This window comes from Carassius gibelio, chromosome B13 (genome assembly GCF_023724105.1).
Source record: "Carassius gibelio isolate Cgi1373 ecotype wild population from Czech Republic chromosome B13, carGib1.2-hapl.c, whole genome shotgun sequence".
In the NCBI taxonomy this organism is placed as follows: Eukaryota; Metazoa; Chordata; class Actinopteri; order Cypriniformes; family Cyprinidae; genus Carassius; species Carassius gibelio.
Genome location: NC_068408.1, coordinates 29,611,338 through 29,626,415, shown reverse-complemented (window position 1 = coordinate 29,626,415; position 15,078 = coordinate 29,611,338). Strand labels below are relative to the sequence as shown.

The window sequence follows — 15,078 nt, the reverse complement described above, 5'->3', positions numbered from 1 at the left end:
GTTAAGTCTGATATCACGCATCACTTTTTCTGGGACCAAACACTTTATGAGATGTCAAAAGAAAAACAAAACGTGCTAATTAATAGATGTTTAAATATAATTTGTCATAGCTTGTCAAATTTAAAGGACACTTTTAACGTTATATTAGCAACACTTGTTACACTGTAACCCGTAGAATAGCGCGTGCAGCGGCCATCTAGAGGTCCTAGTTGGAACGTAGGTGAAATGCACGAAACACTGCATGAAAGTTAACAAAAATAATGGTTAGTTGAGTTCAAATCTTTTTTATATATCCATCAGAAGCATTACAAACAGTTTGGAACTTAAGATAGTTGTAGCTACAACACCAGGATGTCTATGAGAAATGTACCTGTCTGTACTTTAAAGAGGGGTTGGGTAGATCTAATAAAGTGTTTAGTGTATTTAATGACCTGAATGTATAAATCTCCATATAGCCCTTAAAGTTAAAAATGTCATAACGTAATCATCAGACTCCTATAAATTTAGTTGTCTTAGGTTCTCACATTTGAATATTAAATTGTGGCTCCCTAAACTATATTTTAAATTAGTCTACAGACAGATTATAGCAAACATGTAGAGAGCCTCTATGGAAACCGGTGAAAGACCATAGACGGCTAGGAATAGCCATATGACTACAGATGAACCATAGGCCTTTCTTTATGCAACACAGCTGACTGTGATCCAAAAAAAGTTGTTGTGATGTAAAACATCCTTCGAGGTGTGTATTTTGATTAGATAAATCATAATGTAATTTTAAGAGAAATAATGATTCGCGTTTTCCTCCTACCCTACTAAGTCTAACAGCCATTGTGACAAATGAAAGAAAAAAAAAATAAATAAATAATAATAAAAAATAATATATATATATATAATCAATCAAAATTCAAAAATTCAGTGTCCTCGTAATTTCACCGAAATCATCTTGCTGGGTAATATGTCTCACATTTAATCAATATGGATAGATAGATAGATAGATAGACAGACAGACAGACAGATAGATATGTGTGTGTGTGTGTGTGTGTGTGTGTGTGTGTGTGTGCCATAACTTAAACACTTTTTTTGTGCGTGCCATATGCAAGTTTTGATGTGGCTTCATCAAACGCAAAGTCAACGTCCATCTATATTCAAGGTCTAAAGGACTTTTGTAGTCATTCCCCAAAAAAGTCGTATTCCTATAGGGGATTAATGACAATGACACCTTGCTTATAAAATAGTATTTCAACTTACCTTGAGCTGCGGTAACAAAACCTGCGAAAAGCAGCAGGATCTGCTTCAATGTGCCCATCGTGTCCGCTGTAATTCCACGCAGCGCCACGGTGTCTTGCGTTTTATTTTCTCCGATCACAGTAATGCATAGAGATCCAGCTTTGGCAAGAACATCTGACGCCTATGGCACACGGAATCGTCTATGTTTGCTCTCATATCACCGAGAATAGCCACTGCAGAGACGAGACACGGTGGTGTTGAAACCAAAAGTGATTCCCTCGGTCCAAATCGTGGAGACAGAATGGAGTGATGAGGCAGTCCGCATCTAGAGGAAGGCGCTGGACTCAACCATCATGTGAGATACAGGGGAATATGGATGGAGATCTACAGTGTGCAGACTCTTATGGGTCCACATAAAAACATCAACTCATAAAGTCGATTTTAAGGGTGCCATGTAATTTAACAGGAACGATCCGGGAAAAAGCCTCCAACCTCCGCCACAATATATAATAATAATAAAGAAATAAATAAATGCAGTATTGGATTACTAATAGAATTTCGCTCATATTTGGGTCTAATCCTATCGAAATCAAATTTTCTTGAATCTAACAAGTTTAATATAAAACATTCTTTTAGAAAGCATTCTATGTGCGGCTTTATGATGACAAATTACGAAAATCCAGTAATAATGTAAATAAATTATTTTAGAATTTTAAAACTTGTAAAACACATTAATTCATTCATTAATTAATTAATTCATTCATTAATCGATTCAAAACTTGAACACTTGTCCAATAATAATCCAAATGGAGGAAACAGAAAGGTTCTTGATATCCAAAGGTGTTTAAAGAAAATATTTAAGAGATTTGTGATAGGTAATTTACCATTTCCAACGGAACTCACGAATCAAATGAGCATGTAATTCGAATTTTCAATGAATCTACCAAAATTCTACTCTTAAATTACGACGAATTCTAATAAGAGTCATATACGCATTTAAGCTTGCACAATGTAAAATAAACAGTTTTTGCGAAGCTACAGTTTTAATTTTAGTATGAGCATGACATTTTGCGATATGTCTGGGGTGTGTGGATGAATGTGTTTTTTGATTAAAACTTTTGTTTACGCAACCTCATTACAGGAATATTTAGCCTATATAAAATGCAACTCATCATTCATAATATTCATAATATGCATCACAACCACCACCCCCCAACAAAAGAGTGCATCTCAGTTCATCAGCAGACAGCACATGTCTCACAGTTTCCTACGATACTAATAATGGCTGCAAAATGCGTTGGTCCGATGCGTTGAGTTTGAGAGCGAGGCTCAGGTTCAGGTAGATTTAAAAATGTGGCTTTGCTGCCATCTACTGAGCTTGTAAAATCTGATTAATAAATTGAATATAATTTGTAAAGTGGAGGACACAAGTGCAAGACCATTAAATACCGTCATCTTGCATTGTTTTCCAATGAAATTTAATACGAAAAAAGTTATATTCTACTATTAACATAACAAACTGATTAAAATGTTACTGAATTTCATGATGTCTTAGTTTTTGGTTTGCCGTCTTTGCTGTATAAGTCCTCATCGAATGCTGTTTTTTTTTTTTTTTTTTTTTTTTTTTTTTTTTTTTAATCATTTGTGCTCTTTCTTATTCCAAATTCGATGCTTGAGTGATTTAATTTCGTCTACATATTGACTGCATTTAAATCGGTGGCGCTGTCCACGGCGTGGTGCTGAAACAGTGTTGTCATTGACTCTAGCAAAGGAAAATAATAACGTTCCCTCCCCTGTGCTTTCTGTGAAGGACACATTTAGCATCACATTTTCCAGATCTTTTTTTCCATAGCAGAGGCCTGAGATTCTGCTTTAGAATTGATCAAATCAGAAAGAACAAACAACACTTCGGCTTTTGGCTTGTTTTAAACAAAGCAAATGCTTGAATCTAATTATATTTAAGTTTCTCAATAGAGGATGTCAGGCATGTTAAATTTTGCATCTGAAAAAGGGGGCTGGCCCTATAATCATTTTAGATTATTACACCTTGCCCATGACATAATCTGAATAAAGTTAGAATAATTTATTATTTGTTTATTCATTTGAATTTCAAAATGTATTAATTTAATTCCAATGTTTTTTCAAAGTCTATTAAATCCATTCACTGACAAGTCCAAAATTTTAAAATCAGTTCATTTTATTTTCCACGTCATATTGTATCTCTATCATGTATCTCTTTACCATATATGTTATTTATTTTATAAGTTTTACTTAAAGAAGCATATATGTTTTGTATTTGTATTGTAAATTCCATCAATCATGCTGTAACAGATGGACTCAGTACACTGTAAAATCTAATAAATTGGGCTTACTTAAAAAAAGCATGGAAACTGATTGCCTTGAAAAAACTAAGTAAAGTGAAATAGGAATAGTATGTTGTACTGACAAATGCATAGTTAGTATAGTTAACTTACACAAGAGTTCTAGTAACTAAAAAAGAACTTTAGGGGGTACTTGATCCTTTCATTTAGGTTTACTCATGACTTAGTATAGCTACTCACTGACTCCCAGAATGCATTGCTCAGAATAAATTATGCAGTTGCTTTGTTTTAAAGTTGTTGTTTTTATTTGCCAATTTTATTTGCTGTCTTGTGTCAGCAGTAGCACAAAAAAGAGCAAATAAAATGGCTATTGTTACAATTAATGAAAAAAATTTAATTTAATTGTTACCATTGTTGTGATTCACGTGATGAATGTTTAAGTTTGTGTGTGACTTCAGCATGTTACCACTCACTATTTAAGGATTATATAAAAAAGCATAACTATCTATTTATGAAAAATAAAATCTAAAAAAGGTAATTATTAAACATACACAAAAAAAAAGATTTAATTAAAAAATAGGTAATTTTATAAAAGCAACCTATTTATTACTTTTCTTTGAAATCAAATAACTCTGCTGTGTAGCCACGAGATCAGACAACTGGCTAACTGAGGTCAGTTGATAGATGAATTGTAATCAGGTGCTGGAGATTAATACTCAGGTGAGGGAGTGCACAGTCGAAATAAAAAATTGGATGACGAGTAATTTCTTACTGCTAAATTCAGAAAAAAACAGAGGTGTTAATTATAGGGCCTAAAAACTCTGCTTGTAATAACCTAGAACACTGTCTAAGACTTGATGGCTGCTCTGTCAATTCTTCGTCATCAGTTAGGAACCTAGGTGTGCTACTTGATCACAATCTTTCCTTAGAAAGCCACGTTTCTAGCATTTGTAAAACTGCATTTTTCCAATTTCAAAAATATATCTAAATTACGGCCTATGCTCTCAATGTCAAATGCAGAAATGTTAATCCATGCATTTATGACTTCAAGGTTAGACTATTGTAATGCATTATTGGGTGGTTGTTCTGCATGCTCAGTAAACAAACTACAGCTAGTCCAAAATGCAGCAGCAAGAGTTCTTACTAGAACCAGGAAGTATGACCATATTAGCCCGGTCCTGTCCACACTGCACTGGCTCCCTATCAAACATCGTATAGATTTTAAAATATTGCTTATTACTTATAAAGCCCTGAATAGTTTAGCACCTCAGTCTTTGAATGAGCTCCTTTTACATTATAATCCTCTACGTCCGCTACGTTCTCAAAACTCAGGCAATTTGATAATACCTAGAATATCAAAATCAACTGCGGGCGGCAGATCCTTTTCCTATTTGGCGCCTAAACTCTGAAATAACCTACCTAACATTGTTCGGAAGGCAGACACACTCTTGCAGTTTAAATCTAGATTAAAGACCCATCTCTTTAACCTGGCATACACATAACACACTAATATGCTTTTAATATCCAAATCCGTTAAAGGATTTTTAGGCTGCATTAAGTAGGTAAACCGGAACCGGAAACACTTCACATAACACCATACTCTCTACATCATTAGAAGAATGGCATCTACGCTAATATTTGTCTGTTTCTCTCTTGTTCGAGGTCACCGTGGCCACCAGATCCAGTCTGTATCCAGATCAGAGGGTCACTACAGTCACCCGGATCCAGTACGTATCCAGACCAGATGGTGGATCAGCACCTAGAAAGGACCTCTACAGCCCTGAAAGACAGCGGAGACCAGGACAACTAGAGCTCCAGATACAGATCCCCTGTAAAGACCTTGTCTCAGAGGACCACCAGGACAAGACCACAGGAAACAGATGATTCTTCTGCACAATCTGACTTTGCTGCAGCCTGGAATTGAACTACTGATTTCGTCTGGTCAGAGGAGAACTGAGCCTGGTTTCTCCCAAGGTTTTTTTCTCCATTCTGTCACCGATGGAGTTTCGGTTCCTTGCCGCTGTCGCCTCTGGCTTGCTTAGTTGGGGTCACTTCATCTACAGCGATATCATTGACTTGATTGCAAATAAATGCACAGACACTATTTAAACTGAACAGAGATGACATAACTGAATTCAATGATGAACTGCCTTTAACTATCATTTTGCATTATCGAGACACTGTTTTCCAAATGAATGTTGTTCAGTGCTTTGACGCAATGTACTTTGTTTAAAGCACTATATAAATAAAGGTGATTGATTGATTGATATATTTGTACTATATACAGTACAGACCAAAAGTTTGGAAACATTACTATTTTTAATGTTTTTGAAAGAAGATTTTTCTGCTCATCAAGCCTGCATTTATTTGATCAAAAATACAGAAAAAACAGTAATATTGTGAAATATTATTACAACTTAAAATAATGGTTTTCTATTTGAATATACTTTAAAAAAAATAATTTATTCCTGTGATGCAAAGCTGAATTTTCAGCATCATTACTCCAGCCTTCAGTGTCACATGTAACATCCAGTCTATCACATGATCATTTAGAAATCATCCTAATATTCTGATTTATTATGAGTGCTGGAAACAGTTCTGCTGTCTAATATATTTGATGAATAAAATAACTGCATTTATTCAAAATAAATAAAGAAAATCATAATAATATATATTCTAATAATATATTTTCTTTACTATCACTTTTTATCAGTTTAGCACATCCTTGCTGAATAAAAATATTGATTTTATAAAAAAAAAAGAAAAAAAATATACTGACCCCAAATTGCTGACCAGTAGTGTATATTGTTATTACAAAATATTAGGGGTGTAACGGTTCACAAAATTCACGGTTCGGTTCGATACGATTCACTGGTGTCACGGTTCGGTTCGGTACGGTTCGGTACGTTTTAGATACAACAAAAAGAAAAATTGGCAGATAAATTTCCTTGATTTAAAAAAATATATATATATTTATTAAAACTAACAAAGTATGTTTTTTTTTTACATTAAACAATGATGGAGCTATTCTTTATCCATCTTCTATGGTGTTTTCTTAGCAGCATACTGTATAAAACAAAAACAGCTCCTTATAAAAAAATTTAAATGTTATATTGTTGTAGTAGCTATGAACAAATACAAAGATGTAACTTTTTATATGGAACTCTATAACTCTTTATATTGAGTGTGTTTTTACTCAATTGGTTCTCTATAGGGCTTATGTTTTTTGGATCAAAGCAGGAATTACGGTCTGGCTGAAATGGGCTCGTGAAGGAATATTGTAACGGGGCTCAATTACATTAAGCATGTTCTTAAAACCTGCGTTTTCCACTATAGGTGTTTTTTTCTTCTTCGGGGGTGTCAAGGGCGTTGCCTGTTACGTCGTTTGGGTTATTGGGCTACCTTGTTGAACGCATATCATTATATTTCACTTTTTTTTCCCCAAATGTAATTAATAAGTCCAACGAACCGTTCGGTTCATAATGCGTACCGCGTAACGAACCGAAAGCCTCGTACCGAACGGTTCAATACGAATACGCGTATTGTTACACCCCTAATATATATATATATATATATATATATATATATATATATATATTTTTTTTTTTTTTTTTTTTTCAAAGTTCATAAAAAAAGTATCAAAGTATCATAAAAAAGTATCACATGTTCTGAAAAAATATTAAGCAGAAGAACTGTTTCCAACTTTGATAATGAATCATCATATTAGAATGATTTCTAAAAGATCATGTGATAATGATCCTAAAAATTTAGAAATTAATAAATTCAGAAATTCAAAAATGCATCACAGAAATAAATGATAATTTAAAGTATAATAAATGTAAAAACAAATTATTTTAAATTGTAATAATATATCACAATATTATTTTTTGTTCTGTATTTTTGATCAAATAAATGCAGGCTTGATGAGCAAAAGAAACTTCTTTCAAAAACATTAAAAATAGTATTGTTTCCAAACTTTTGGTCTGTACTGTATGAACCTAAAACCATGCTACAGCATAATCATGTTCTAGTTTAGGGCATTTGTAGTGCATAGGCATAGGGCCAAAACATAACTTCAGGTCCAGGGCCCCCCGTCCATCATCCCCCTAAGTCCTACCCAGTGTATAGCCTCTCAATTTTCTCAGTAATTATAACTACCTGACTAGTTACTGTTTTTTTGTGTGAAGTCCAGAAAATACTTTCTGAAAGTATGGTTGGTAGTAGATAGAAAGGAACATTTAAAAGATGAAAAAGAAGACAATAAATATATTAAGAAGATGATAAATATATAACAAATTATGCATAACTTATTGCTATTGTATGAACAATATATAATCCTGTAATTAATAAGTCTGATTGAGTATTTTAAAGTGTAATTTACTGACTTGCTGTTGTCAAACAACAACAACAACAATAACTTGCAGTTTAATGCCCCTTGGTTTAAAATTCCTAATGTTTTGAATTTGTAATTTATTTATATGAATAATTAGTGAATTACTCCCAGTTTAATCTCTGAACGAAATGCGATTTGTTTTCAGTCTAAAAAGAAAACAAATATATGTCTAAATGTACAAAATACATGTCTAAATGTACAAAATACATGTCTAAAATACAAACTGAAAATGGATGAAAACACGGCTGTTGGATTAAATAACAGGTAGGCTACTTTAGAAGTGCTGTTCATCATTTTTATTTTCATATAAAACCAGCATAACATAAAATAAATTATATTAGCGAAAAAAACACATACGATTACTACCCTCTGCAGCCGCCTACTCTCGTCACAAGAGGCGGTCCATGTGGAACAAAAAGCCAAAAAAGTGGGCGCGGCCTAATGGCATTAACCAACTGGTGTAAGGAACGTCACTGAATTCCCATCATGCGTCGCAAAAAGGAACCATTACCGCGAAAACACGTTTTTTTTCTACAGTGGTGAATGGTCAAATGAAAACAGTGTTTATCAACTGAACGATGTAACTTACACATATAAAAACAAACAAGGATAGTTTATTCCGTAATGTTAATGTGTTTTTCTTTGGTTAAGGTGAGCAATGAAAGGTGTTTTCTTACAGAACACTTTAGATGTCTGCTAGGACACCGTCTCAAGTATATCCTGCGTTTCTCACTAACGTTAGATGTGACGTGAATATCAGCAGTTGCCAATGCTATTCTTAATGTATTTCTAACGTACTTGCTTTTTAGAATTGGTATGATTAATGTTTTTAACATCTGCCAATCTTGCTGTTCTTTTTCACGAGTCGGTGTACTTTAAATCATCTTGCTTTGTTCTCCGTTAGCAGATTGTGTAACTAAGTACAATCTTTACTGAATGTACTATGTTAACGTACCATGCTTATTTTTTGCTGTGCTTGAATCATTTTGAGTTTATCATGTTGTGTTTTCTGTCGGTTGATGCAGTTTTAGAAGGAGACCTTTAGGATCAACAATGACAGGAAACAACACTTCCACTGGTTTTCTCAAAGGTAACGTTATCGACCTAGGATGATTAACACGTGGTTTTAAAAAAAAATATATAATTCCAGTCTTGTTTTAAAACAATATAGCGATAATTGAATATTTTTTGTTGTTGTCAGAAATTACCTTAATTTAGTTTGTTTGATAAAAAAAAAAAAAAAAAATTGTGAGTGAAATTCTTGGGAGTGTGCACCAGACAGTGCAGAAACAATTTGCATATAGACGTATAGACTTAAAACAGATGACACTGTGCAATATACACATACATATACTCAGTACACACAGTGTCCTATTAGACATACTTACAGTTAGCAATACACAATATACACAGTATGTATATTACTACTCTCAAATCTCTTCTAACATGTGGTGTCAAGCATTTAATTTTATAATGAATACAACTTTTTGTTTGAAGTGAGTGTTTATCCACTGCCCTCTTTTTCCCTTTTAAGATGTGGTGGCGTATGTTGATGTATGGTCTGCAAGCAAAATGGACGATTACTCTGATCCATTCATTCAGCAGCTGCAGGACATGGGTGCAGAGGTGCCTTTTTTTGGCAGTTGTGTTTCTGAACAAAAATAAAATGTTAATTAAATTAATGCGTATTAAATGACAGGTATCGAAGACATTCACCAAACAAGTGACGCATGTAGTCTTCAAACATGGCCGTCCATCCACATGGAAGAAAGCCCAGAAAATTGGTGCGAGGATTGTTTCTGTCCACTGGGTAGCAAGGTAAAAATTAACATCACATATAACTTCTGCATGTTCAGGTCAACTTCCTTAGAAACAGGAGTTAGGCCATCCTTAAAAATATTCTTGTTTGCCGCAACCCGACCGACTCTATTTATTTATTTTTTTTTGCTTTTAGTCCGACCGACTTGCTGATTGTAAATTTGCGTTAAGACCGACCAATTTATTTTTACTCCTCAAAAAACTAATACAAAAGCAATAAAATACTATTAATTATATTTAAGTATTGTAAATATATAAATTGCCTAGGCCTACATAAAAATGAAGGCTATCATCTCTAATAAAAAAAAAGCCCTGTAACGTCATCTAGGTTTACACGAATGTCACACTATGGCCTGTGCGTGTGTTTCGTCGTCTCTCATTCAGTTTCAGAGTCAACGGTTCGCGCTTGGTAATGATGGCTGCGGCTGCAGTGAACTAAATGTTTGCGGTCACTGTTCAAAGTCGTACGGGTTTGGGTACCATAATACATCTAAAAAAAATAATTAAAACAGCTCGGCACCGCTTTAACTTGGCACGAAGTTCTGGAAAAACTGTACCCAGATCTTTTCCCATCCATTCTCCCGTCTAGTCTAAAACCGTGACCGTGTCGACTGTCACTTTATGTTCGAAAATCTATTGAACGAATCAACCAACACAAGTTTCGAAAACGAAAATAGGAAATTGATTTTAATGACCTTTTCTCGGAGCGCCAGGTTTTTTTTTTTTTTTATTTGGACACGCATCACACAGCAACTGCAGCTTCGGACAAACACGCATAACAGCAAATAATACTTCTGCACAATGATTCTCTTTTTACAATAGAAATGTGAATTCTGCCTAGGGCTGTCAAAATAGCTGAAAAACTAAATTCGATTTTTTTTTTACTTAAATATGATCAAAATTCGAATTGTATTCGAATTTAAAATGCATAATTTCAGTTAGGCTGAAGAAAAGCTTTTTGCTTCTCTTCTGAGGCCTCAAAATAGCGCATCGAGCAAAATATTACTGCATGTTCATTCAAAGCATTAGAATACATGACTGTGAAAAAAAAACATAATATTTAAAAAAATGTTTATGAACCAATTATTATTAATTAAGTTGCTTAAATAACTATAAACAAAACAGCATCATGTATGCATGCATTGTTAAATAAATAAAAAGGGCGGAAAACCAGTCACACAGGATACATTTTTTCATTTAAAAACATGAGATGCAGTGGGATTGGGAACAAAAACCAAACATAAACACTCGAGATATTTTTAGAAAACTAAATTAAAACATTCATTTTACATGTCTTTCTAAACATGCGGCTCTCTTGTGCGAGACGCGACTCCAACGGTGTCCCTCTAGAAAGTGCACGAAATATTCGTTCTGTGTGAACGGCTTGGTTTCAGTTTTGATGTAAACAAGATCTTCTCCACATTGATGTTCTCTCTTTTTTTAAGTGGCTTCAACTGGATAGGCTAACATACCCTTATAATGCAATGGCACATACATTGTCATCGCATCTCGTGCGCAACTGATAAAGATCAAGTATACTTCGGACAGTGCGCGTACATGAGGTGCAAGATGAGACAACAGATACTGTGTGTCGAGCTCGTCCGCCTTTGAAAGTTGTGTAGACAGGCTGTGCGCGTGGCAAGATGGAATGGAACACGTACGAATAAATGCATAAATAAAGCAGCTTCCTTAATGCACACCTAAAATTCTAATGTGCATTCGAATGTGTATTTTTATTTTAAATTCGACGAATATTCGAAAAAATATATATTTTTTTGACAGGCCAAGAAAATCACCTAAGCAAATTTTTTTTTTGTTTTTTTTTTTTGGACATTCCTAATCGTAAACACAGCCATGTTGAAGCCTGCAGTAAATGTTTTGCATTATGGCAGTCCACTCTGCTTATTGTTTTTCGAAAATTTTGCATTCCTGTTTGTCATTGTGGATGTAACTTCACACCAATAAATCATCAAATATTGGTCTTTACATTCGTCCTGCCTGTTGTCCGTGGATTTACCTATATTTGGTGTTATTTGCCATATAAAACCTTAGACAAGCAAAATCGATTTTACAATCGATTCAATGAACACTTGTCACTCAAAGCAAACAGGATTTTTTTCACAAAAGTGACAACCCAAGAAAGCAAAGTAAACGGTCTCTCATTTGTAGGTTGCATTTATACGTAGCGGTGGATGCAAGTAAAACAGTATAACAGTACTGAAATTCATGCAATAAACATGTTTTTGACAAAGATTTAAATTTGTTTGTTGTCTATATAGCCTGCATCAAAAAAAAAAAAAAATTCGGGTTTGCAATGATGCTGCCCGAAGGTGCGGGTTGAAGACCCAGTCAGTGACGTCACGATATCCTAATTTGTTAAAATTCATACCGTCATCACCATCACAAACATTTTCTTGAATATATATATATATATATATATAGACCGACCTACTGACCCTTTAAAAAAAAAAAAAAAAAAAAAAGACCAAATTATTTTTAAGGATGGCCTTATGTAAATCTACAGATATGAATAAAGGTTTTGTTTTAGACAAAGTGGCTAATATAATTTCCAAAGGATACGCATGAATAATTGTTTAAACGGTAGCCTGGTAAAAAATTAATCTGATTGAACAAATGAACACAACATTTCAACTATTGGGAAAATTAGAGAAGTAGTGCACCATAAAAAGTCCTCCTTTTTTTTGTCACATTTAAAAGTGTTGTAAATATCTTTAGATTACATACAAAAAGTTAATGTATACTTGACAGGTATAATTTGTAATGGGTGTCTAGATAAGTCACATTTGTCGGACAGCATTAGTCCTTGTAAAAATAGAGTTAGGAAAGCAAATCATCCTGTGTTTTAGGTATTTTAAAAATACTTTCTTTTTGTGAATCATTTTGCATATATTGATTTGCTAATATCTAGTTGATTGAAATTAATTTGGAGAGATGTTGATGGCAATGACAGCATGTTTTAGTGCTGTTTTAGTTCTCTGACTCCATTAGTGATTTAGTATTAGTTCTCAATTTTTTGTTGCATTTATTTGGATGGCCTGTAGATGTCTCTAGACCCCAATGTTTCCTTTTACGTTTCTTTCAAATTCTATTCATTATGTGATTTTGCAGATGCAAAGAGATCAATGAACGTGTAGATGAAAATCTTTTTCCTGCTCAAAATGAAGAGTCCAAACTTCATCATCTAAATAAAAGAACAGTAAGGAAATTAAACAAATTATATACAAAACAACAAACGTTGTTTTTTTTAATTGAATGTTCCATGTAAGAATATAATGTATATCTTGGTAACCTCATGCAAGCTTTTTTTTTTCATTGATTTTGCAGCACCGTTGCATGCAACCTAAAGATATTCCTATAAAGACCCCTGAGAATGACAGGCGGCTGAAGAAAAAATTTGACAAGTTAATGGAAGGCCTGATCTCCTCATCCCCCGTTGGTGAGAAAGGCACACCTTTTATGTTGTTGTTGTTTTTTTTTCTTCATTTTATTTTTATTTAATTCAGTAATTTGTGATTGGTTGTTGTGCATATGGGATTTTGTTTTAACAGTTTCCAACTCATCAACATTTGTTATTGATGAGGAAAATGGAGTAGTGTACAGTCCCTCTTTAAAACGCTCTGACGGCATGGCTCAGCGACTGAGAGAAATGAGAGCTCAACGTGAACATCTCTCACCCACTGGTATATCCTCAAATCCTTTTGAGAGCTAGTTTTCATTTGTAAACTAATAATTTTGTGTTCTATCAGACCACAAATCTTGTTACTGAATTATAGGGTTGCAATCTTTTGGTTCATAGTGAATCCATTTAACCATTTAACTGTAAAAAACAGTTTATGTTGCTTGATATTTCAAACTGGTGTTTGTACTGGCGTTTATCGTATTATTTTAATCTATTACAATCCGTGCGGATTTGTACAGGTCTCTGCACTCTATTCTTGTAGATATTTGCCAATAAAGGCTTATGAATCAGTAAAAAAAAAATCACTTCCTTCCGCTTTGAAAAATAAGGTGGATAGGAATTGTTAAAAACTTTTCAGAAAAAAGTTTCAGAACTCAAAACTTTGTCGTTAGTCTAGAACATCTTATATCGAAGCAAGTTTGTGGAATGTACCACTCTGTTGTAATAGTGTCAGTAAACAACGCCCCCACAGAAGATCAATGTCGCTTCTATATAGCTGCCTGTTTAGCCCCGCCCATTGATGAGAGAGGTGAATATGCAGGTTTATGCCAGAAACCAAACGATAAAGATGGCTCTGAATATAACAAGACGATATGCAGTGATTGGTTGTGAAAAAAAATAGTCTTTGTATTGCCTTCTTTCTGATCCCAATATTAGGAATGACCACAACAGTAAGAACTTGATCCACTGTTCACTTCATTTTTACTGTACATTAGTTTACAAACAAGGCAAAGTTCGATGCAGGATTTCCTGAAAGATTGAAACTACAAGACGATGCTGTGTAGACTATATTGGATATGACCGTAATGTCACAACACACAAGTGCTATTGCTTTGTCTGTTAAACAGATCATTTGAAATAAGTGTTTATGCGGTATTATCTTAAATCACAGCAGTGTCCGTCTTTGAAGGGCGTACACTGTCAAACATACACAAATCTTAGCCAATCATATCAGTGGGCATTTACAGGCGGTTCAAGACCCCTTTAGTAAATGAATTGGGAAAAATAAATGAATTATTACACTCTCTACAGGAGCTATCCTTAAACCTTGCCCACGAGGTCCACTTTCCTGCAGAGTTTAGCTCTGATTCTATTCAAACACACCTGAGCATGCTATGTCTTAATCAATGTCTTCAGGATCTTAAGAAAATCACAGGTAGATGAGTTTGATTAGGGTTGGAGCTAAATTCTGCAGTGCACTGGCACTCCAGGGTAAGATTTAAGAAACCCTGTTTTACACACTGTTGAAATAAAATTCTTTCAGGTATTTATTTAATTTTGTCTTGTCCCTTAGTCTCACAGATGGGGGATAGTGCCTCAGGATGTAATTCACCTTTGAGACCACCTCCTGGGGCATCACCAACTCTATCTTTCTTACAACAACTAGGTTTGGGAAAAATTATTTTTTGTGTGTGTGTTCGAATAAATGTAGCTTTTAGGGATGCACCGAATGCTTGTCAACCAAAGTTATTCAGCCAAAAATAGTAAAAAAAAAAAAAAAAAAAACTCTTTCGATGTCCCGCCAAGCAAGCAAAAAGACTGAATAAATTCTACCGAACAGTGACACAATCAGATGGCAACCAGCGTAGTGTGAGAGGCGTATAGCAGACATGTCAGGA

The 15,078-nt window shown here is 34.2% G+C and overlaps 2 protein-coding genes across 4 annotated transcripts in view; one reads left to right on the top strand and one right to left on the bottom strand.

Annotated features, from left to right (window-relative positions):
- LOC127970623 (CUB and sushi domain-containing protein 1-like) overlaps positions 1-3,936 on the bottom strand; it is a 531,205-nt gene extending 527,269 nt beyond the window's left edge. Inside the window, exon 1 of the mRNA XM_052573279.1 lies at positions 1,249-3,936. Within this exon, the coding sequence (XP_052429239.1) occupies positions 1,249-1,306 (58 nt within the window). The 5' untranslated portion in view covers positions 1,307-3,936. The remainder of the gene's footprint in view (positions 1-1,248) is intronic.
- Positions 3,937-8,387: 4,451 nt separating this feature from the next.
- The window catches only part of mcph1 (microcephalin 1), a 115,236-nt gene continuing 108,545 nt past the window's right edge, over positions 8,388-15,078 (top strand). For 2 of the 3 annotated variants that reach the window (XM_052573275.1, XM_052573277.1), the window contains exons 1-8: positions 8,388-8,592; positions 8,967-9,031; positions 9,476-9,567; positions 9,641-9,759; positions 12,889-12,976; positions 13,105-13,216; positions 13,329-13,460; positions 14,754-14,846. In XM_052573275.1, the coding sequence (XP_052429235.1) occupies positions 8,995-9,031; positions 9,476-9,567; positions 9,641-9,759; positions 12,889-12,976; positions 13,105-13,216; positions 13,329-13,460; positions 14,754-14,846 (673 nt within the window). In that variant the 5' untranslated portion in view covers positions 8,388-8,592; positions 8,967-8,994. Of the gene's footprint in view, positions 8,593-8,694; positions 8,756-8,966; positions 9,032-9,475; positions 9,568-9,640; positions 9,760-12,888; positions 12,977-13,104; positions 13,217-13,328; positions 13,461-14,753; positions 14,847-15,078 lie in introns of those variants that run through there. The other variant, XM_052573276.1, reaches the window with a different exon arrangement.